This window comes from Corythoichthys intestinalis, chromosome 6 (genome assembly GCF_030265065.1).
Source record: "Corythoichthys intestinalis isolate RoL2023-P3 chromosome 6, ASM3026506v1, whole genome shotgun sequence".
In the NCBI taxonomy this organism is placed as follows: Eukaryota; Metazoa; Chordata; class Actinopteri; order Syngnathiformes; family Syngnathidae; genus Corythoichthys; species Corythoichthys intestinalis.
The window spans coordinates 11,918,218-11,940,167 of NC_080400.1; the positions used below are offsets into that span (position 1 = coordinate 11,918,218).

Below are 21,950 nucleotides of genomic sequence, written 5' to 3' on the forward strand. Positions count from 1 at the left end.
AGCGCTGAGTTGAGTGGATATGAATCCCCTATTGTTAATAAAAGTTGCAGCAAAAAGCCATCCGACGTCTCTCTGCGTTTTTATGCACATCGCCACCTTCCTGAAGGAAGACCCGGAAGAACTGGCAACAAATTAGCTGTTAAGCCTGCTCTGTGATATGGTGGAGCGTAGGTAGATTTTTATTATTTTCATTTTACTGAAGGCTCGCTCTCCTCCAGCTGCAGTCACTGGCAAAGACAAGAAAATGCGTAGCACTTGAGCGCGCCAGAGTGGGGTCAAACCATTCTCTGCTAAGACGAGGGGGGGTTGTGCAAAAACAAAACAAAAAAAAAGGGAAAAAAATATACTGGAAATATTTGATATGTTTAAGTTTTTAAGTATATATTGAGTAGAACATAACATTTAATCAGACAATGATTTCAATATAAAAGAAATGTGTGAATGTTAAGTAAAATAAATTAAGAGTCATTCAGGGGCCCATATGGTCCTGAGGCCTGGGACAACATACCCGGTTGCCCCCCCCGTCGATGGGCTTGACATTAGCTATGTTTGGAAGTCATTTAATGTTGTGAATCAACCGTTAAAGTTGTTAAAATTGCTCCCGTTATTGCATTAGTTCCCTTTTGTCTACTTTCGACATGTGAAAGTTTTAAAACTGTTTCATCATTTAAAGATTGATTCAAGTCAAGATTTTGCCGATTTAGGAGTATTTTAGAAAAAAAAGTTACCTAGGTTCGCTAGCTAAGTCAACAACAGAGCCTTCCTGAGAAGTCTACTGCTTTAGATGGCGGCTGTTTACTAACGCCGGCCAGTCTATCATTTCGCATCTAGTTCTCTAAACATTTGCTAACGCCACCGTGTCTTTCATTTCGCATCTAGTTCTAATTACATGTGATATCTACCGTAGCATCATGTGGGCGTACTTTGTAGGCTATCGGCTACAGTCAGGTATTATTGGAGCCACCTAGCGTCGCGTTTGCAACGGCGTCACAACTCTCTTTCCTCCTCCTCTCTCGTCTCTGTGAGTCTGTGTCTGACTTTTGTCGCGTCATTTAACCAACGTAGTAACGCATAGTAACGCACACCTTTATACCCTCAGTAAGGGTAACGCCGTTACTAACGCCGTTATACTCTAACGCCGTTATACTCTAACACCGTTATAAGCAACATTGGTTCTTAATGAAAAAATTATAAGTGTTCGTTGGCTTTCACCGAGTAGCATTTGCGATCGCTACACAAAAATAGCAATGTAAATTGCTCCCAAGAACGGTCAGAGACGTTAGACAACCAGAGGATATAATATTTAAGAAAGACAGGGCATATGGTGGTAAAGGATAGATAATTGAAACAGGAGAATGTCATTGTCAGTGGCGTAAGAAAAAGGTGTCGATAAAAAAGGTAAGGCTAAGCTTAGGTCGGTTCGGCTCTTTTTCCCGTCTTTTCCAGCCTTCGACACTCAAGCCATCTCTTTAACTGAACATTTGTATGTTCTTACACATCTTTACCAGTGAATTTGGCACCAGGGACATCATTTTCGGACAGAATATGTAGGTTTAGCTCATGAAACATCTCGTTCGTACACTATTTCCATTAATTTACTACTGGGGACAAACGGGAGGTTCCCCTGCCTAGCCACAATTGCTAACGTCATGTATATTAATGAGCAGAAGTGACGTGTTGCTTGCGGTACGCCACTGAATGATCATGTTTCACTGAATTGACAGTGATACACATCCAATCCAATTTGACTGGGAGGCTGGTAGCGATAGTGCGATTGCTGCCAGCCCCACAGTCAAATTGCACTGGACGTCTATTGCCGTCAATGGCAGCCCATGAGTTGTAAATACTGTAAAAATAATGTATACTGTCAAATGAACAACAAACTTCAGTAAAAAGAATGACATTTTAACTGTTGTTTTACAGCAAACAACTATAAGAAGCATGCATTTGTAACCACATTGTGTTGCTTTTCTAATCATATCCCCCTTTGCAAGTGTGGTTTCAACCTAAGCTTTCAGCATGGCAGTCGAGCGTGCTGACTACGGTGCTAATAGCCTTGTTTAGCTTCAGCTGCTAGCATGGACTTCTAAGTTCTCAGGGTGTAAAGTTTTCCAAACTTTCTACACATAAAAAACATGTTTTAACTAGTCTTTAGAAGCTTAAAGGGATCCTCTATTTTTAGGACAAGTAATTCTTAAAAGATGAATGTTAGTATGAGTTATAATAATTTGATATTAAAACCCCTCTTAATGTTTTTGTTTTAATAAAGTTTGTAAAATTATTTTAAGTGATAGGTCGCCATTCTTGTTACGTCGCAGTGCGTGACGTTACCGGTCCCGTTGCCGAAATTCCAGCGTGTCACTCGTTAGCTTTCCCAACATGTCGTCAGTTCTACCCTTCCTATTTGAACCAGATCTGAAAAGTGAAGAGCAGGACAGCACTGTCGGTCGTTCACAAGACGAGCTTCAGGGAAAAATGTGTGCAGCAAATACAGATAAGACAAAAGTTGGGCAAAACTGGTGATGCGAGAGAGTGCTTTTAGGAACTCCGGTTGGGAGCGAGAGTGTATCCTGTTGGGAACGCCGGTTTTCTTAGCAGATATTCAAGGTAAGCATATTGCGTTTTCAAACTTATCCCAATATAATTATGTAGATTGTTAGCATCCAGAGCTGTCGTGTGCTTTACAAATAGTACAGGCCAAAGAGCACACCTTGTGTAATTCATGTCTTGTACATTGTAACGCGTGGTAGCTAGGATACGTGTATAAAATGCTTTGGGGCTGTTTTTCTGCAAAGGAACCAGGACGACTGATCTGTGTAAAGGAAAGAATGAATGGGGCCATGTATGGAGAGATTTTGAGTGAAAATCTTCTTCCATCAGCAAGGGCATTGAAGATGAGACGTGGCTGGGTCTTTCAGCATGGCAATGATCCCAAACACACAGCCAGGGCAACAAAGGAGTGGCTTTGTAAGAAGCATTTCAAAGTCCTGGAGTGGCCTAGCCAGTCTCCAGGTCTCAACCCCATAGAAAATCTGAGGAGGGAGTTGAAAGTCCAGGTTGCCCAACGACAGCCCCAAAACACCACTGCTCTAGAGGAGATCTGCATGGAGGAATGGGCCAAAATACCAGCAACAGTGTGTGAAAAGCTTGTGAAGAGTTACAGAAAACGTTTGTCCTCCGTTAATGCCAACAAAGGGTACATAACAAAGTATTGAGATGAACTTTTGGTATTGACCAAATACTTATTTTCCACCATGATTTGCAAATAAATTCTTTAAAAATCAAACAATGTGATTTTCTGGGGTTTTTTCCCCACATTCTGTCTTTTTAACCATGTTGACAATTACAGGCCTCTCTAACTATTAGTGGTTGACTAAATACTTTTTTGACCCACTGTATATCAGAGCAATTTTTCGAATTTATGCATCAGAGTGCTTCAGTAACTGAAAATGATTCAATTTCATAATGATTTTATACTGTGATCCGTACGGAGACGGTAGTGGTGACATCACTACACTCCTTTCCTGTTCTTGCTCTTCTCCAACGTGGATTCGAAACTACAAACCTCATTTTGGCAGTCAAGAGTGCCGGCTATTAAGCTTCTGAAGACTAGTTAAAACATGTTTTTTTATGTGTAGAAAGTTTGGAAAACTTAAAAGTCCACGTTAGCAGCTGAAGCTAAACAAGGCTATTAGCACCGTAGTCAGCACGCTCAGGTGCCATTAATACAGGTAACGAGTGGAGCCTCGTTAGAGGAAGTTAGACCTCTTTGACAGGCAGGAATCTTGCTTGTTTGTAGGTGACCAAATAGTTATTTTCCACTCTAATTTGCAAATAAATTCTTGAAAAATCAAACAATGTGATTTTCTGTTTTTTCCCCACATTCTGTCTCTCATGGTTGAGGTTTAACCATGTTGACAATTACAGGCCTCTCTAATATTTTCAAGTGGGAGAACTTGCACAATTAGTGGTTGACTAAATACTTATTTGCCCCACTGTATCACCATTTCGATATTTTGTCTCACCCTTAGTGTGTAAATAAGACTAGAACAACACTGGCTGTGAGAGAGCATTGCAGTGTTCGGCCTTGTTATCCTTTCAAAAGCCTCCACGTTTTGATCAGACACTCAAATCTGGCAGAAGATGGACTTTCACAGCCAGTGGGTAAAAGTAGCGGTCAGTCAAGCTGACGCCGCTGCCATACACGCCTTGTTGACATGTCAGTCAAGAGGCCAGACCTAAAGACATACAGCCAGTGCCGGTGCCAGCCATTCAGATGTACGATGTGTGAAGGGGTAAATGTTTTACACTGTGACTGTTAGTCTCATTTCCTGGGCGGAGAGCTCTGCGCTCGATTAGACGACTAACAGGAAAAAGAAAAAAGTTCGAAAGCGAGAGGAGGAGAAGGAGGAGGGTGGGGTGAAAAGTTAGCTGAGCTCACAAGAACCCACAAATCACTTTGTCACCAGCAAGCTGTGACAAGCAGAGGCAAAAAGTTAAAAAAGAAAAAGAGGCGTGTAGAAGGGAGCTGTGTCACAGGGAGGCGGAGATGCAACAAAACTGAGGTGGAAAGAAAACTCATGGATAGAGTGGGGACTCGGATGGACCGCCAGTGCTGCTGCTGAGTCTGGAGGAGAAGGTCTAGAGGAGAAGGTGTGTCAAATTTCTGAACATTTTTAGCCTTTACAACAGAGGATGGACATGAAAAGTTTCTGCGGGTCACGTGCCGCTGGTTCTCAAAAAGGGAGATCACTTTCATAATGGCTTCAACGTCAGCTTGTGAGTGACTTTTAAAATATACTTCACTGTTTGTTTCGGGTCTCCGAGTTCAGCCTGATCGGACGTGACTGTCTGTTGAATAGTCCCGAGTGTCGTGTTAACATGTGTTGAACAGCAGAGGAAGTGGTGTTTTTGCTTGGCTGAGTGTGTCAAAAAATGTAAAGAGAAACTGCCTTGCTGAGTCAGGGGCTTCCAGTAGCCCGCCCTCCAGAGGACCCAAATGTTAGGAGCTATTCAGTCCTGAACCTCCGAGACTCTTCACACTGCTTTAATTGTTCTACCCGAACGTAAACACTTGGCGTCACTCGCACCTTTCCGCCGGTGATTCACCTTATCCGAGGCCAGCCGGGAGAGAAGCGAGGAGGCCCAGGCACATCTCCAGCTGCGAGCCATGAAGCTGGCCCTGCTGATCGCTGTGGCCGTCTACGCAGTGGCCCGGGGGAGCAGCATGTCCACATGCAAAACTCTAGACTTGGAGATGGTGAAGAAAAAGCGCATCGAGGCCATCAGGAGTCAGATCCTCAGCAAGCTGCGTCTGCCCAAGGAGCCTGAAAAGGACCAGGAGGGAGACGAAGAGGGGATCCCTTCCACGCTGATGTCGCTTTACAACAGCACCACAGAGATGCTGAAGGAACAGCAAGCCCAGGAAGAGACGTACATCTCCAGCGAGCAAGAAGAGGAAGAGTACTTTGCTAAGGTGCTGCACAAGTTCAACATGACCAGTGAGTACCAACTCGTTCTTTACGCCAAAGGTGTCAAAATCCTCTTTAGTGCGGGCCTGGATGTTAGTTTCTTTTGGAACAGCCTTATTAACTTTCATCTTAGTCTTTTGGACCGTAATACTTATTCATCTTAGTCACATTTTAGTCATTTCTAAATGTGTGTCTAGTTTTAGTTGATGTTTACTCAAAATGTTTTACTCCAAAAATAAATACATAAAGGTTTCCAACTATTTCAAATGAACATTGACAGACGAGCACATATTTGAGCATCTACATGGACAAAGCCAACTTTGTTATGATACACATTCAGCAGGAAAACAGTACATTATTTTTCAATATATACCCACCTCGACGCCATGAACTGTATGTAAAAAACGTTGTCCAAGAGGACGCTCTCTGTTAGCATTAGGCTAATGCGAACCTGAATCCTACGCTAACGTTACGAGTTAGGCCTGAACGATATTGATAAAAACTATTGTTGCGATATTTTTGGTGTTTGCGATATATTGCGATATTATAAAAAATGTATATAAATTTTTTTAAATAAATTTTCACTAGATGACTTGAATAGCTGTTTGGAAAGACTTTGGATGACTCACCATCACCACAGTGTACAGTGATCCCTCGTTTTTCGCGGTTAATGGGGACAAGAACCCGCCGCGATAAGTGAAAAACCACGAAGTAGCGCCCCCCCCCATTTTTTTTATTTTTATTTTTTTTGTGTGTGTTTTTGTGCTTAATGTAGTTATTCAGATTTAGCATTGGAAAGAGATACATATAAGACATGTTTTTTTCTCACTTTTCCCCCAAAGTGATTTAAAAAATGTATATGAATAAAAGGTTTTTAAGCACTTCAAATGTCATAATTATGATCAGTTTTAAACATAACTGTCCAACCAAATCATTTTTGAACAAGAATAAAGTACTGCAGTAGATAAATGCTTGGCTTTATTAAATGCTTCTGTTTATCTACCTTAGCTGTGATGGTTGGAGTGACATGTAGAAATTTCAAACTCCTCATGATCACTTCTGGCATTTATACGTCTCCAACGTCTCCACACACACACACACACACACACACACACACACACACACACACACACACACACACACATTCATTCCAGCGCGGCTTCCTTGCAGAAACTGTTTAACAAGTTAAACGATGATTGACAGATTGCTGCCCGGCTTCTTTGGCCAGATCAAAGCCATCGTTAACTTTAATAAGCAAGTGCACAGTGACAGAGGAACAAAGGGCTGGGAGAGGGAGGGTGTGATGCTGTGCGCAGAGCAGAAAGCAAGGCGTATGTGGAAAAAAAAAAAAAAAAACTATCGCACGTGCTTGCGATGGGACTATCGTGCGCGCGCGCATCGCAATGGCGATGTTTAAACGATATATCGTTCAGGCTTACTACGAGTTACAGTTAGTGTGTGATGATGTGATGATCACTCAGCACAGACCTTTAAAGGCTGAAGCAACATTGCATATTCTCTCTTGCAACATATGAAAAGAATCTTACTGTGTGTGCTTCAAAACAAGCAAGCCTGGCGAGGACGCTGGTGAGTTTGGGGGGGGGGGGGCAGCACGTCACATTTATGTCAACACCAGATACTGATGCGATTGAGGATAACTACACATAAAAACGTCACACAATGTGTGACAAAATGTCTCGTCAGGGCATTCGTCTCGTTGTGTTTTAGTCTCCCAAACACGTTTTTAGCTCGTTAGCGTCTCGCCACGGAAAAATTGTTCGTCTATGACAGGGGTCGCGTTAACCGAATATTTTCCGTCGTTGACCGGTTTTTTAAAACGGTGCCGGAAAAAACTGAAGTCCGTCCGTCATTTTGACAGGTTGCAATTCACACCCCAGATCACAGGGTGGCGAGTGAGCATATTAATTAGCTATTGTCTCTCTTAATGCATGACGTCATTGGCTATTCTGGTGATTGGGTTTTGTATAGTTGCCTCTTTTTCTTTGGGGGCGGAGTTGTTGTTTTGTTGGTGTTGTTGGTGGTAAGCAGAGTAAAAAGAGGGAGAAAAATACCACGACTTCCGTGTCTAATTTTTCGCCGCCAAGCAAGCGTTACAATATTAATTAAAAATGAATGAAAACTAAATGCTATTGAATATGTCATCATTATCATTTTAAAAATTTAAGTGACGGGTAAAAATAGATTATGACCGGATTTTTATGACCCTGTCAGTCAAAATGACAGACAACGAAAATGTCTAGCGCAACCTCTGGTCTATGAAATATTTTCGTTATAGTCATTGATGACAAAAACAACACTGCTTTGGAAGCAAGGGTGTAGGTTTGCATAGGGATAGTAGAGACCTACTGTAACACGAAATTAAGTGATTAAGTGAATTATTTTCATTATGTTCAAAGTTATACACTCCTGCGACGAAGATTAAGTCGACAAAAGGAGGGTGGCGGACACGGCCTACCATCGGTCCTCATCTATCCCCTATCCTCTGGATCGAATCAACGGAATAAACTAATTACTGAATTATGAACTAATCTACTGAATCTAATCATCATAACAAGCACATTGCCACAATCGACAATGGACTATTGGAAAAATAAACAGAGGGGATGGTTATTATAGAAAAAAAAAAAATTGTAATCACTACGAAATCTGAATGTCAAATATTGATATTCGATATTTACTGCGTCCTTTATGGTATACTGGGGACGGGTTTCAATAAGCTTCGGCTTCTCCCGTCAGCCCTTTTCTTTTCGGGTTGAATTAATTGCTAACACATAAGTGAAAAAATGAGTGAATAAATGCTGTATGTTTGGATTTGTCATGCCTGAAGGGAAAATAAATAAATAAAAATAAATGAAATAAATAAATAAATACATTTACCCCTTTTCACTTGCTGAATGCGCCCCCCCCCCCCCCCCAAAATGTATGTTTGATTGGCTGATGACTTGACCCACCCTCGACAAACACACTCACACAACCCCGACAGAAATACACGTCGACAACACGCCGCCTACTCCACCCCTCCTCCCGGAGGGATATCGGAAGTTTTTATTGACCAGCAGCAGCCACTAACGCCAATGTTGTGAAGGTGGGATGGGAAACACACCATTAATTTTGCTACTGAAAGTTCGACCTGCATCAGAGTTATCAAAGCATTAAACTCTGTGAACTTGCTAACCTGCACAACTCTCGTCGGAAACTGCTTAAAGAGAAGTGTCCTTCTGTTTGTGTTTTCTGCTGCTAACGTTAATTAAACTGAGAGAAATGAATGTAGTGAACCCTGCTGGAAACTATAGAACTAGAAAAACGTGAGCAAGAAGCTGCTTAGAGAGGGACGAGTGCTGCATAACCTCATTTGTTGCTCACACAACAAAACATACACACAACATAATCATAATTAACTATGTAGCTACATAATTTTTCAGTTTTTTTTTTTTTTTTTTTTAATGCCACAAGCTACCCACACTAGCGTTGCGATTGACTGGTCGATTGTAATCAACGTAGTGAGCACCCTTGATTTAGCATATCAGTTAATTAGGTTCATATTCGTGAGGAATGTAGCCCTTCCGGTCAAAAAATGTAGATGCAGGTTATCCTGTTATATCGTCCCTACCAATGTTGAGACCAAACCTACGCCCTTGTTTGGTAGATACATTATGGCTAGGTTCATGCTGCAGGTCTTAATGCACGAATCCGATTTTTTCGTATTTTTCCGACACGAGTGAGGCATTAAACTTGACGTTCTGAACGGAACAAGTCGCACAAAGAAGTGGACCATTTCAAACCAGATCTGGTCGATTTCGTATGTGGTTTAAATCTGAACTGGGCCACATTTTTCCAGAATGTGGCGGTGGTCTGAACTGTCAAGTCTCCCAAATCGGAATTCATGCAGCAATTACTTCAGCAAAGAGCGAGAGCGGCAGGCAGTATGCCAGCATTAGCGTTAGCGCCTAGCTTGCCTTGAATGTGCCTTATTGTACCAAATTTAGGGTAATTGTTTAACGACACGGTTAATAACTCTCAGAATCCTTTTTTGTTCAGTCTTAATAGAAAATGTCATCTTTTATAGTTTTCTTTATATACTTATTTTAAAGGGGAGAAAAGTCTCTTTTTAATAGATTGTTTTTATTTAATAAAAAAAAAAAAAAGGGAAAACGGTAAATGTTTTATTTCTCATTTAGACAGTACATTTTTAACAAACAAAGGGGGAGAAACAAAATATATTCTCATTTTTAGTTTATTTTGTTAATTAAAAAACAAAATAGGAATAAAAAAAGGAAATTGTCTCCACAACCTTTTGATTTATTTGAAAATTTTACAGTAGGCCTACCGTATTTTTCGGACTATAAGTCGCACTGGAGTGTAAGTCGCATTTTTGGGGGAAGTTTGTTTGATAAAATCCAACACCAAGAACAGACATGTCATCTTGAAAGTAGGGGCGTCAAACGATTAAAATTTTTGATCGAGTTAATTACAGCTTAAAAATTAATTAATCGCAATTAATCGCAATTCAAACCATCTATAAAATATGCCATATTTTTCTGTAAATTAATTTTCGAATGGAAAGACAAGATGGATATATACATTCAACATACGGTACATAAGGACTGTATTTGTAGTTTATAACAATAAATCAACAAGATGGCATTAACATTATTAACATTCTGTTAAAGCGATCCATGGATAGAAAGACTTGTAGTTCTTAAAAGAAAAATGTTAGTACAATTTATAGAAATTTTATATTAAAACCCCTCTTAATGTTTTCGTTTTAATGAAATTTGTAAAATTATCAATCAAAAAATAAACTAGTAGCCCGCCATTGTTGATGTCAATAATTACTTACACAATGCTCATGGGTGGCTGAAGCCTATAAAATCAGTCGCACCCAAGCGCCAGCAGAGGGCGGCAAAACTTCATAAAACACAATTAACAAGTGGTGTTTCACTGTACCGTCATTTAAATCTGTCTGAGCGGGTAATCTGCGTTAATTGCGTCAAATATTTTAACTTGATTAATTAAAAAAATTAACGCCCTTTAACGCGATAATTTTGACAGCCCTACTTGAAAGGCAATTTTTCTTTTCGGTGCCATTTCGTTAAGCCCTTCTCAGTTGTTTTTATAAGTTACTGCCAATGTTGAAACAGGCCCTGAGTGCCCTCTTGCAGTTTAGTATGAAAATAACATGTGAAAGGATAAAATAATGTGTTAATAATTTCACACATAAGTCGCACCCCGTGCCAAACTATGAAAAAAATATTCTCTCATTTCTTTAGTTCTCTATCTTTCATTGACGACAACATAAATTTCATTTAAATTGCATTTCACCGACAGTGACAATGCGGGCGGGATCTGGCACTTGGGCCTCAAGTTTGACACCTGTGCTTAATACTGTTAATCGAATAGCGGGAACTCTGAAAGATTATTTAGATTCAAGATCAGGTTTTTGATCCAACTTGGTCAAACACAAATCTCAGTAAACTCAGATCCTGATCAAATTATACGTTTTTTTTTCCTCACAGCATATTTTTGGATTGCTCCACAAAGTTTCATGAAGAGCAGGTGTGTGTGTGTGTTTTTTTTTCTAGTTAAAATATAATTTTCACAGTGGTGCCTTGGCAATGTTGAAATCTTTTGTTCCCTATCAGTGTTTAATAGTCAAATAAAAATGTAAAAGCGTGCCAGCCACATGTCTTCATGGAGTATGTGGTTGAATATTCGCATTTTTACGCAACATCTCATGTCAGATGGCTCCGATTCAAAGGCAATTTAGCCCATTAGCAATCTTCTGATCTCCACCCAACATCTCCAGGCAACAAGAAGTCTTCCAAGATCACACGCTCTACACGTTAGCACCACCAAGCATCTGGCCTCAAAATCTTTCACCATAAACACATCTTCATTTGTTTGTATGCGTCACGGTACGCCCGTGTTCGCCTCCCTTCTCCATCACTTCAAAAGCAAGACTCCATCCAGAAGGAGAACAAAGGAGCTTTTAAAATGATTTTTTTTTTCTCACCGGGTATGGAAAATGAAGACATGATGTCCACTTTTTCACTATTGCATTCTTTCATTCCTTCTTTCATTTTCTCCTGAGGGATTGGGGGGTTTCCTGTAACTCGAGTGTTGGGTTCTCCCTTGCATATCCTATCACTTTTTCAACATCTTGGCTTTTTATGGGCCCTTTCCATATAACCTCTCTTCTCGGAGGTGGCCAAGGAACCCACACTCTACAGGTACAAATATCTGTTCCAGAATTGAAGGAAATTTTGGCCTAAAATTTCTTGGAAAAAAAGCATTCACTTGTTTGGTTTTCGGCTACATAATCATCTTAGGCGGAGTCTGACTTTTGGGGCACAACATGTTTATGACCCCGAAACGCAGCGTCAGCCATAAAATTAGCCTACACAAATATTTATAATAATAAGTTGACAATGAGCGTTTTTTGTTTCCCATCATTCTTGAGGGGAATTCTAAAGGCTGCCTAGGCAATATTTTTCGCCAAGATCGTCAACCATTGAATATGGTACGCCCGCCGGTGTCCTGCCAATGTAGTTACCCCAGTCAAAAACTGTATCCCCTGGGTGAAGCCATATGGAGATAGATTTGTGTCTTTATTATTCAATCAAAAAAAAGTTGCTTAAATAAAAACAAAGTTGCTTCAATCAAAATATATATTTTCAATCAAAAAAACGTCTCTTCAATCAAAAAAAAAATGTGAGTGAAAAAATAAATTTGAAAGTAAAAAAAATGCATTTGAAAGCTATTTTTCTTTGAATTTTGGGGGGGGGTTCAACCAACTTTTTGGATTGAAGTAATGTTGATTTGTGTTTGGGCCATTTTTTGGCTAGTACATTTTGGTCTTTATTATTCAATCAAAAAATAAGTTGCTTCAAAAAAATATATTTTCAAAAATAAAAATCACTTCAATCAAAAAAAGAAAAATTTCAATCATAGAAAACGTTTTTGAATGCGAAAAAAATATTTGAGTTGCATTTGAACACTTAATTTTTCATTGAAAAAGTTTTATTTGATTGGACCAATCCTTTTTGTGTTTGGCCCATATTATGGGTAGGACATTTGTGTCTAAATTATTCAGTCCCAAAAAAAGTTATAATAAATAATATTAATAATTATATAATATAATAATTTTCAACACAGAAAAAAACATTTGAAAAATAAAATTGCCCTCCCCTATTTTTTTTTTTTTAATTATATGCAAAGTAAATGATATGGAAACCGTTTAAGGTGCTAGTCACATGATCTGTTCGAAAAATAATTTTGGCCCATTATAAAAATATATTTTATTGTTCATTTCCTTCATTTTTGTTGCAGTTTTATTGCTTTACAACTTTTATATATATATATATATATATATATATATATATAGGAAAGTAAATTTCAAGCAATGACACTTTTCGGCCACCAGGGGGGCCCTGGCCCAACTGCCCCCCCCCCCTTAAAATCCGCTTATGACATTCCTCCCTAATAGGTAATTAACTATCAAAAGTTTGAATAAACAGTTCAATCTTGGCTAAACTTAGCTAAAGTGGAAGCCCACTAACTTTTTTAGCTAGCAAGAGGACAAGCTTTCTTAAGTCCTGTCTTTTAATTTTCATCTTTGTCTTAGTCTTTTGGCCGAAATTACTTATTATTATTATTAGGTGAGTAGTAGTGCTGTCAAATTTATCGCGTTAACTAATTAATTAATTAGGTAATTAATTTTTTTGAATTAATCACGTAAAAATATTTGACGCTTTTAATGACCCGCTCATGCATTGCCTCAAACAGATTACAATGACGCCTTTTTTTGCACATTCAGAGCTAAGAGGCAGAGAAAGGCGAGGACACAGGAGTTCATTGGACCGCGCCGTTTATTGGCATAAGCTTCAGCACCTCGTTCACAACAAATATAAGTATCATTTAGTGAAAGCGCACTACAAAAATAATATTCCTATCTCTCAAAAAAAAAAAAAAAAATGTTGAAAAAAAGAAAAGCGCTCAATGCAAAGAGAACTGCCATTCCCAATCAAAACAGCTATGTAAAATATACATAAAACTTACACAGACTTTGGTCAAACTCTATTCAAACATTTCGTTTAGCTCAACAAATACACTGGATGGCCATATTTAGTCACAATATACAAACGATCAGAGGTCTCGTACGTTTTGAAGCCAGCACTCAAATGACCGTGGATAGACCAGTTAACTGGGAACTACGGCGTCAGTCAAGGGACAAAACACACTCATTGGCTTGATTTCTAAGTAATTTAAAACTCGCCATTGACACCTTGTGGTGTATTTCAATCACTACCTTACGTAGGTAAAGACACTGTGGAAGACTGCGGGAGCCTATGTGACGTAACTACTAGGCCTGTCGCATTTTAGTGTGCGATTATTCACATAAATTGCGAAATGCGATATTATTGCAATAGCGGAGGCGCTCACACGTCAACAACACCGGCGTGCCGTAGATGGTCCGCAGTCACTCCGGAGCACTGACGCGGCCGGTACACGTTGAACAATAGGATATAATGGGAACGATTGGCTCGAGCGCTAGTTTTTGCCGGACCTGGAACGAAGATGCATTTTGCGCAGTTGGTAACAAGGAATCCGAACTTTTAACAGCACGTCTGCCGCACGCGCGCACGTGAGGCGATAAATCGCAGCGGACAAATTACCGCCTTTTTTTATTTATCGTGCGATAAATGGAATTATTGCATATTGTGACAGGCTTAGACGTAACCGCTACTAGTTTATTTTTTGATTGAAAATTTTACAAATTTTATAAAAACGAAAACATTAAGAGGGGTTTTAATATAAAATTACTATAACTTATACTAACATTTATCTTTTAAGAACTACAAGTCTTTCTATCCGTGGATTCCTTTAACACTTTTCTTTCAAATCTTAATATCTGAACATTTAAATATGTAAACTAAAGTGCAATCACATTTGTAAATGAATGGCTTCTGGCATTTGAAAGGTAAATAAACCAATCTATTGTGATAAAACAAAAAAAAAATGCAATAACTGCATGAACCATAAGTGGTTCGCTTAGGCCTGGGGAGTCAAGTTCAGCATTCACTTCAATGATATCTGGCGCCATCTAGCGTCATGAATGGGTATAATGTCTAGACCCCGAATATAAGACGACCGCCACTTTTTCAGTCGTATTTCAATGCAAAAAAAAAAAAGAAAAAAAGTCTTATATTCGGGCCTATACTGTAAGTTGGGACAAAATTGAAAACAATCATCTTATTCTGATCATATGCATAACGGGTTACTATAGACCCTACCCACCGAAGTCACAAAATCACGTGCTCGCTGTATGGTTCCGCCCACTTGTCCGTCATTTTGTGTCTGTATTATCAATGGTCTCAATTGATCGAGCAATTTATAATGCATTTCATGGAAGACCCGGTGCTTTCGGATGCCGTAAACTCACTTGATGCGTTGCATAAAAGGCGTTATGTGGAAAAGCTTCAGTTTATCCATTCGCCAGATCCATATTTGATGCCTAAATCGATGTTTTTCGACCCGCTGTCTCCGCTGTATTTGCCTGACATCTGCTAGCTACCCTGAACTGTACAACTATCTTTTCCACACAAAATCAGCCTATTCTCACGTAAGTTTGAAAAACTTTAAGAGCTTGGAGGCTTATAAATACTTCGTTGCTGGTTGGGAGAAACAGGTCCTCGTCCACGAAAATTCGGCAGGAATCTATCTTGTGCTTGGAAAGGTGAGTTACGAAATTTTCAATTCAACATCTTTTGTTACTGCTAACATCCACTGTCAAGTCTAATGTATTTCATGTCGTTTGTCAATGGAGTTAGGGCTTTTAATGTTTATATGGTTTAGCGATAGCACTCTCACTACATACATACGTGTATGTTGTCGGCGATTAGCCTAGCAATGATCTTAATTGTGGTTGTCAGCCCAAAACCCTCTAAATATATATAAAATGCATCTTACCAGATATAAAATGACTACTACATAATCTGTGGTAATCGTTTGGAGCCCAGTTTTCTCGTCGAATTGCAGCAGCCCATCTCGCTCTCCTTCTCCGGGTCTCTCGGAATCCGGTAGAACTTCAAGTCTCTCCGTCTTCTCCCTCTATCTTCTCTGTTATTGCAACCGACCGCCACACACGCCTTCACCATTTTGATTATTAATGTTAACCAGCAGAAAAACACGTCGTAAATAGGAGGAATGTACGTAGCCGTAACAGGGAAACATGATGTGTTGACGGACAATTGGGCGGCACCAGTCAAGAGGAAGGAGTTGTGACGTCACGTGGGTAGGGTCTATAAGGTAGAAGGAGACATTCAATCCTATTGTAATCTGCACATTACTCAGACCACTATTCCATTTATTGAATTTTTTAAATCTTTTTTTTTCATTCTTGTTTTTGCACAAATGACACTTCTAATTTTAGGACTATTGCGCTGTTCCTGTGTTGCACGTCTAGTATTTCAGTCCAAGCAGGCTATAATTTCTCACTTATTGCCCCAGAGCAGGGGTGGGCAATTAATTCCACAAAGGGCCGCAGTGGGTGCGGGTTTTTGTTGCAACCCATTAAGAGGACACCTTTTCACCAATCTGCTGTTTTACAAGTGCAATCAGTCGATTGCAGTCAGGTGCTTCTCATTTCTGCTGAAACCGCATTGGTTAAACTATCTGTGCTGGGTCAGTTGGAACAAAGACCAGGACCCACTGCGGCCCTCGAGGACCGGTTTGCCCACCCCTGCCCTAGAGTGTATGTTTTCCTATTTATTTTCATTACAATACATATTTTTATACTGGAATGCCAAGTCAAATTTCGTTGTTGACAATGTTTTTTGCTGACAATGACAATAAAGTTCTATTCTAATTCTATTGTAGTCTATTCTATTCAAAATTCGATTGGTCGCCAAGCGCCATTAATGGCACTGAAAAATGAACATTCACGGCTAGTTTTCCCAGTTTAAATGAATTGGACGTCTATTGCAGTCAATGGCGTGCAATGTGTTAAATACGATGAAAAAAAAAAATCAACTTTAGAGTGTTACTGAGGGGCGTGAGCAGTGTAGTTCTGTTTTTATTCATTTTAGTTGCATACCTGTAAAAGCAACACTATGTAACTTTTCAACCTTTATAAAATGTTTTCATGCCATTTGTGACTATATGTTGACTGACAACTAGTTGAATGACACCTCTTTTATATCTTGAGGGGGTCTGTATCGCTTTCACCTGCACTAATTAACTTTGAGGAGGGTGGCAGGAACCCTGCCACACATAAAAAAACTACAAATTTGCTGACTGCTTTACAGTATACATTACTTCCCCCTTTCCCTATTCATTATAAAGACGGAAGTCGATGCTAATGCTTTCGCACGGATAACAGATGACGAAAAAGTTTTGTCTGAGGAAGAAAAAGAAAGGGAGGCTACAAGATATACAGAATAAACATTGGCCCGGCTTTCACTCGCTGGCAACCCCCCCACACCCAACCAAACTCGGTCGGGTAGGAGAGTTAGCTACACTAAGCCACACGGTTGCTAACCATCATATGCTATTGTTTAGCCATAACTGGATTCATTACCTTATTACTTTCCATCCTTAACACAGCCACTGGAAACACAAATGTTGTTTAAGCCATCTGCAGGTGACTATCATGATTTTATGACACTATGCAGGTGTGCGCTGCCGCTGGTCCTCATGGGAAAGTCTTCCTTAAAGCAAAACACTACCGCCTTTTGTCCACCAGCGTCGCTAAAATTGACCAAAACTGAAAAGGTAGCAAGTGTTGTTTTAACAACAATCTATTCATTCTGCAATGTATTTATCATAATATAAAAATATATGAAAACAATACAATAACTATTGAAAATAAAAATATAAAAATATGGCGGAAAACACTCAGTTGACTTGAAGTTCCGCTCTAAGATACCCAATTTGGCCAAATTTCAAAATTATCCTATATGCATGTGTGATACATCATTGGAAAGCTTAAAATCCCAATTTTCTGGGGGAAGAAAATTTTGAACAGGAAGGCATTTTCAAAATAATTTTTTTTGAAACCCCTAAACCAGGGGTCCCCAAACTACGGCCCGCGGGCTGAATACGGCCCGCCTCCACATTTGGTCCGGCCCCCTGAACAATAGCAGAGAGCATTTAGAATTTTTTTTTCTTTCTCAATGGTGTTATTTATTTCCTGGCCTTTTCTGTGAAGAACTCAGAGAGGGTTATTTGGTTATTATCTATTTAATTAATAGTGTTTTTATTATATTATATTATATTATATTATTATTTTATTTGCTTTTGTTCCGTGAAGAATCCAGAAAGGGTTATTTGATTGTGGCTTTCTGAAAAACAATACATTTTTACATTTAGGCACTCCTGCAATCATCACACTTTTTCTGTTACAAACTGACCCCGGCCCCTCATCAGAGAAGGGAAAAGTTATGTGGCCCTCACAGGAAAATGTTTGGGGGCCCTAAACCATAACTCGAGATGAGAGCATGAGAGAGCATAATTAAAGACGCCATGATTTTAACGAAATAATATCGTAGACTTACCTTGTTTCAATCCAAAAACTCAGGACTTTTAGGAGATTTTATGGATTAAACACGGTAATATAACAGAGGTCGCAATGCAGAAATCGCAGACATCAAGAAGTTGTCAAGATTTTCTTTTTCAATTATTTATCCTTTAAACGTTTTTTTTTTCCTTCCAATTTTTATTTGTTTGGATCAATTATGTATTTATCATCTAAAATATTGGGGACAATGCAACAGTAACAAAAATAAAACAACAAAACAATTAAGCGATGGTTATGAGGTAGATATCCGTGACCTATTTACAGACACTATTTTTTTTTCATTGTGACGTAATTTGTCTAAAAGTTTAAAATATGCAAAGTGAATATTTTATTAAGTCGATTTTTTGGTTTTTTTAAAACTAAATATTAGACATCAATTAATGATTCCAAGCTAAAAATGATAGACATTTTGAATAATAAATATAATTACTTACATTCTTTTTATGGCTGTGTTGAAACAAAAGCGGTTGCGGGCTGTCTGTAAATAGGGGTCTCCTGGGTAAAACGGACAAATTAAAAATAGTTCATGGACTTAATGCACCATGAAACTGCTATGGCAGCATATAGACCTATTGTTTATCTGTAAACGGGGGTCTCCAGGGTAAAACAGACAAATTAAAAATAGTTCATGGACTTAATGCACCATGAAACTGCTATGGCAGCATATAGACCTATTGTTCTATCTGTAAACGGGGGCCTCCAGGGTAAAACAGACAAATTAAAAATAGTTCATGGACTTAATGCACCATGATTGATTAGCTGGCCGCTAGCATGAAAGGGTTTACTTTATAATACATAATAAATAGGGGTGTAACGGTACACAAAAATCTCGGTTCGGTACGTACCTTGGTTTTGAAGTCACGGTTCGGTTCATTTTTGGTACAGTAAGAAAACAAAATGCAAAATTTAAATGTGCTAGTTGTTTATTACACACCTTTGTGCTTTCAACAATAGGAACATTAGCCTATACAAAGCTAGAATAATGCTCAATCCAACAACAATTTGCCTTCCAGACCCCGCGTATTGGTCAGCTTTCTTTCTGAAAGAAAGAAAAAAAAAGAAGTCCTGTGCTAAAGAGAAAAGCAATCCCAATGACAAAGATTTTAACATGTATTTTACAAATGAAATGCCTCAATGAGTCTTTTTTTTTCTTATGAACGGTTTTCAAAAGCTTTATTGGTGGATTTTCTAAAGTTAAAGCCCCACACAGAAATTAATAAATTTAATTGTGTAAGCAGGATCTGTATTATTCTTATTATTTAATTACAGGTGTTTTAGCTCATTTCAATTTATTTTATTTAAATTGGCTATTATTTATTTTATTATGTGTTTATATTTTACAAATGTGATGTGATATTCATTTATATTGTATATTTTATGTTGTATAACTTTAGCGCCTATGTGAATATTAGTTCCGACTTGTCTTGTTGTGGTAGGAGGGTTTTGTATTGAACACGGGGCCGTGTTGGTCATTATTATAGCAGAGAAGACAGCAGTAAATCAACAAGTCAACAGTACCCGGATCTACCACTCAAGAGATCTGATGGACTCAAAAAGTGGGTTACGATTGCATATTAGTTTGAAAATCGACCGGATCCACCGTATTTTTACACGAGTGACTTCCGGTCTGCCCGATCCTAGCTAGTAGTATTGACGCAGGAGGGTCGCGTCTCGCATCAAATAATAAACTCTGCCGTTCTTTTCGCGTGCGTCGTGTTGAGCCGCGTCTGTGACTAGAGGTGGAAATCTTTGGGTACCTAACGTTTCGATTACGATTCAGAGGCTCCGATTCGATTATAAATTGATTATTGATGTCACCCAAACCACATCCCCCCGCCCCCACTTTTAATGTTTTGTACATTGGTTCCAAAATAATTTTAAAAAAAATTCTATTAGGCTAAACCAGGGGTGTCCAAACCAAAGGGGGCCAGTTTTGATGTAGTAAAATGTGGGGGGCCGACCTTCGCTGACGTCCTTTACGTAGACAATATATTTAAGCAAATTTTAGCAAGCCATCCTGTGTGTCACATTTGCTTTAATATATTTTTTAAATTATTAATTTAAACAATCTCGCAACTAGCCTCTGTGGCGTTCTCTTTCGACTCTCGGGCTTTTGCGAAATACTGCTGCTGTAAAATTATGCTAGCTTCAGGTTGCTTCAATTTCTCGCTGCTCATCTTCCCCTATAATCTTGTCGTACATTCCAACGTGTCATGTTTGGTAATATCGCCATTTTAGAAAATTGAAAGTAAAGGGTCACACGGGGTAATGTTGCTTGGAGTGCTGCTGCCTTTTAGTGGGTAAATGAGGAGCAGCATTTAGTGTGTAAGCTCCTTCATATGCTGGTAACAGTACTGCTGACCAATTTATTAAGTTTGTGTGCGGGCCAGAAGTTATTGATTTTATGACAGAGGCTGGGGGCCGGATTAAATTTGACCACGGGCCATATTTGGCCCCCAGGCCGGACTTTGGACATGTCTGGGCTAAACTAAACTAATATTTCAGTATCAAGTTAATAGTTAAAAACATTAAATAAAATACTCAAGCCCCGATTCTGTATCAGCAGCTTTAAACTACATTCAATTAATTTAATGATGTAAATCAACCGTTAAAGTTGATAAAATTGCTTCCGTTATTCCATCAATTCCCTTCTGTCTACTTACAACATGTCAGTTTTAAAACTGTTTCATGATTTAAAGATAGATTCAAGTCAAGATTTTGCCGATTTAGGAGTACTTTAGATAAAAAGTGAATTAGGTTCGCTACAACAGAGCCTTCAAGAGAAGTGTACTGCTTTAAGATGGCGGCTGTTTACAACGCGGCAACTACTAAATGGCAAGTCTGTCACTTTGCATCTAGTTCTCTTTATATGGTTTAACACCGCCGTCATCTGTCGTTAAGCATCTAATTCTACGTATATGTGATATCTACTAGAGCCGTATGTGGCCGTATGTTTGTAGCAACTAGCAACTGGGCGTTGTTTGAACCAGCTGTCGGCCACAGTCAGGTATTTTTATTTTTACAGCTAGCGGCATAATTTGAACATGATATTTGCTCTCGGTCCGTTCGTCATTGCGTCCCAAAGACCGCGCTGACTGTGTTTTAGTTCTGCTTTACCTGGTATAATTCAATAATCGGAATTTGGATGTTTGTGAATTGTTCTCAAATTTTCCATGGCCGAATCGCGAATAATCGGAAATTTTGCATGCCTCTATCTGGGACGCGTCTAACACGTGGCCGCACTGCAACTGGTGTGCATTGGCTGATTGACTTTAACGCCCGCGTTTCACTGCGTTCTCGCAGCGGCCACGTTGTCGCGCCGTTGACGTTTCTGGGTTATACTGTCCTACTGCATTGGTCCTCATTAGACGGAGTAAATATAATCAACACAAAGAAACTGTAACCCGATCGACTCACAGCCTCGAAAAGTAAGGGTTACCTTTAGAGATACCCCGATCGATCGGGTCCGATCACGTCATTTTCAAAGTATCGGAATCGGCAAAAAAATATCGGACATGCCTTTTTTAAATTTTTTTTTTTTTTTTAATTAAATCGTTTTCTAATTGTATTTAACATGACAGACATAATGTGTTACACTCTTCCAGAGTCTTTAGTTTAAGCTTAAGGTAGGGTTATCAAATTTATGGCGTTAATGGCAAGAAGTAATATTTTTCACATTTATCACGTTACAATATTTAACGCAATTAACGCATGCGCTGCACGACCCACTCACGCATTGTCGTGTTCAATCTATAATAGCGCCGTTTTACCCATACAGTATATAGAGCTAAAAGGCAGCGTAAGGTGAGTAGAGTGAATTTTGGCAGTCTTTGGAGCCTTTTTTTAAATGGCTAAAACCTTACAATCCCTCTCCCAACTAT

General features: G+C 39.1%; 2 protein-coding genes across 3 annotated transcripts in view; one reads left to right on the forward strand and one right to left on the reverse strand.

Moving 5' to 3' along the window:
- LOC130918022 (cyclin-dependent kinase-like 1) overlaps positions 1–17,189 on the reverse strand; it is a 57,280-nt gene extending 40,091 nt beyond the window's left edge. For both annotated transcript variants that reach the window (XM_057839874.1, XM_057839873.1), the window contains exon 1: positions 17,071–17,189. In XM_057839874.1, the coding sequence (XP_057695857.1) occupies positions 17,071–17,085 (15 nt within the window). In that variant the 5' untranslated portion in view covers positions 17,086–17,189. The remainder of the gene's footprint in view (positions 1–17,070) is intronic.
- LOC130918021 (transforming growth factor beta-1 proprotein-like) overlaps positions 4,424–21,950 on the forward strand; it is a 44,485-nt gene continuing 26,958 nt past the window's right edge. The window contains exon 1 of the mRNA XM_057839872.1: positions 4,424–5,501. Within this exon, the coding sequence (XP_057695855.1) occupies positions 5,171–5,501 (331 nt within the window). The 5' untranslated portion in view covers positions 4,424–5,170. The remainder of the gene's footprint in view (positions 5,502–21,950) is intronic.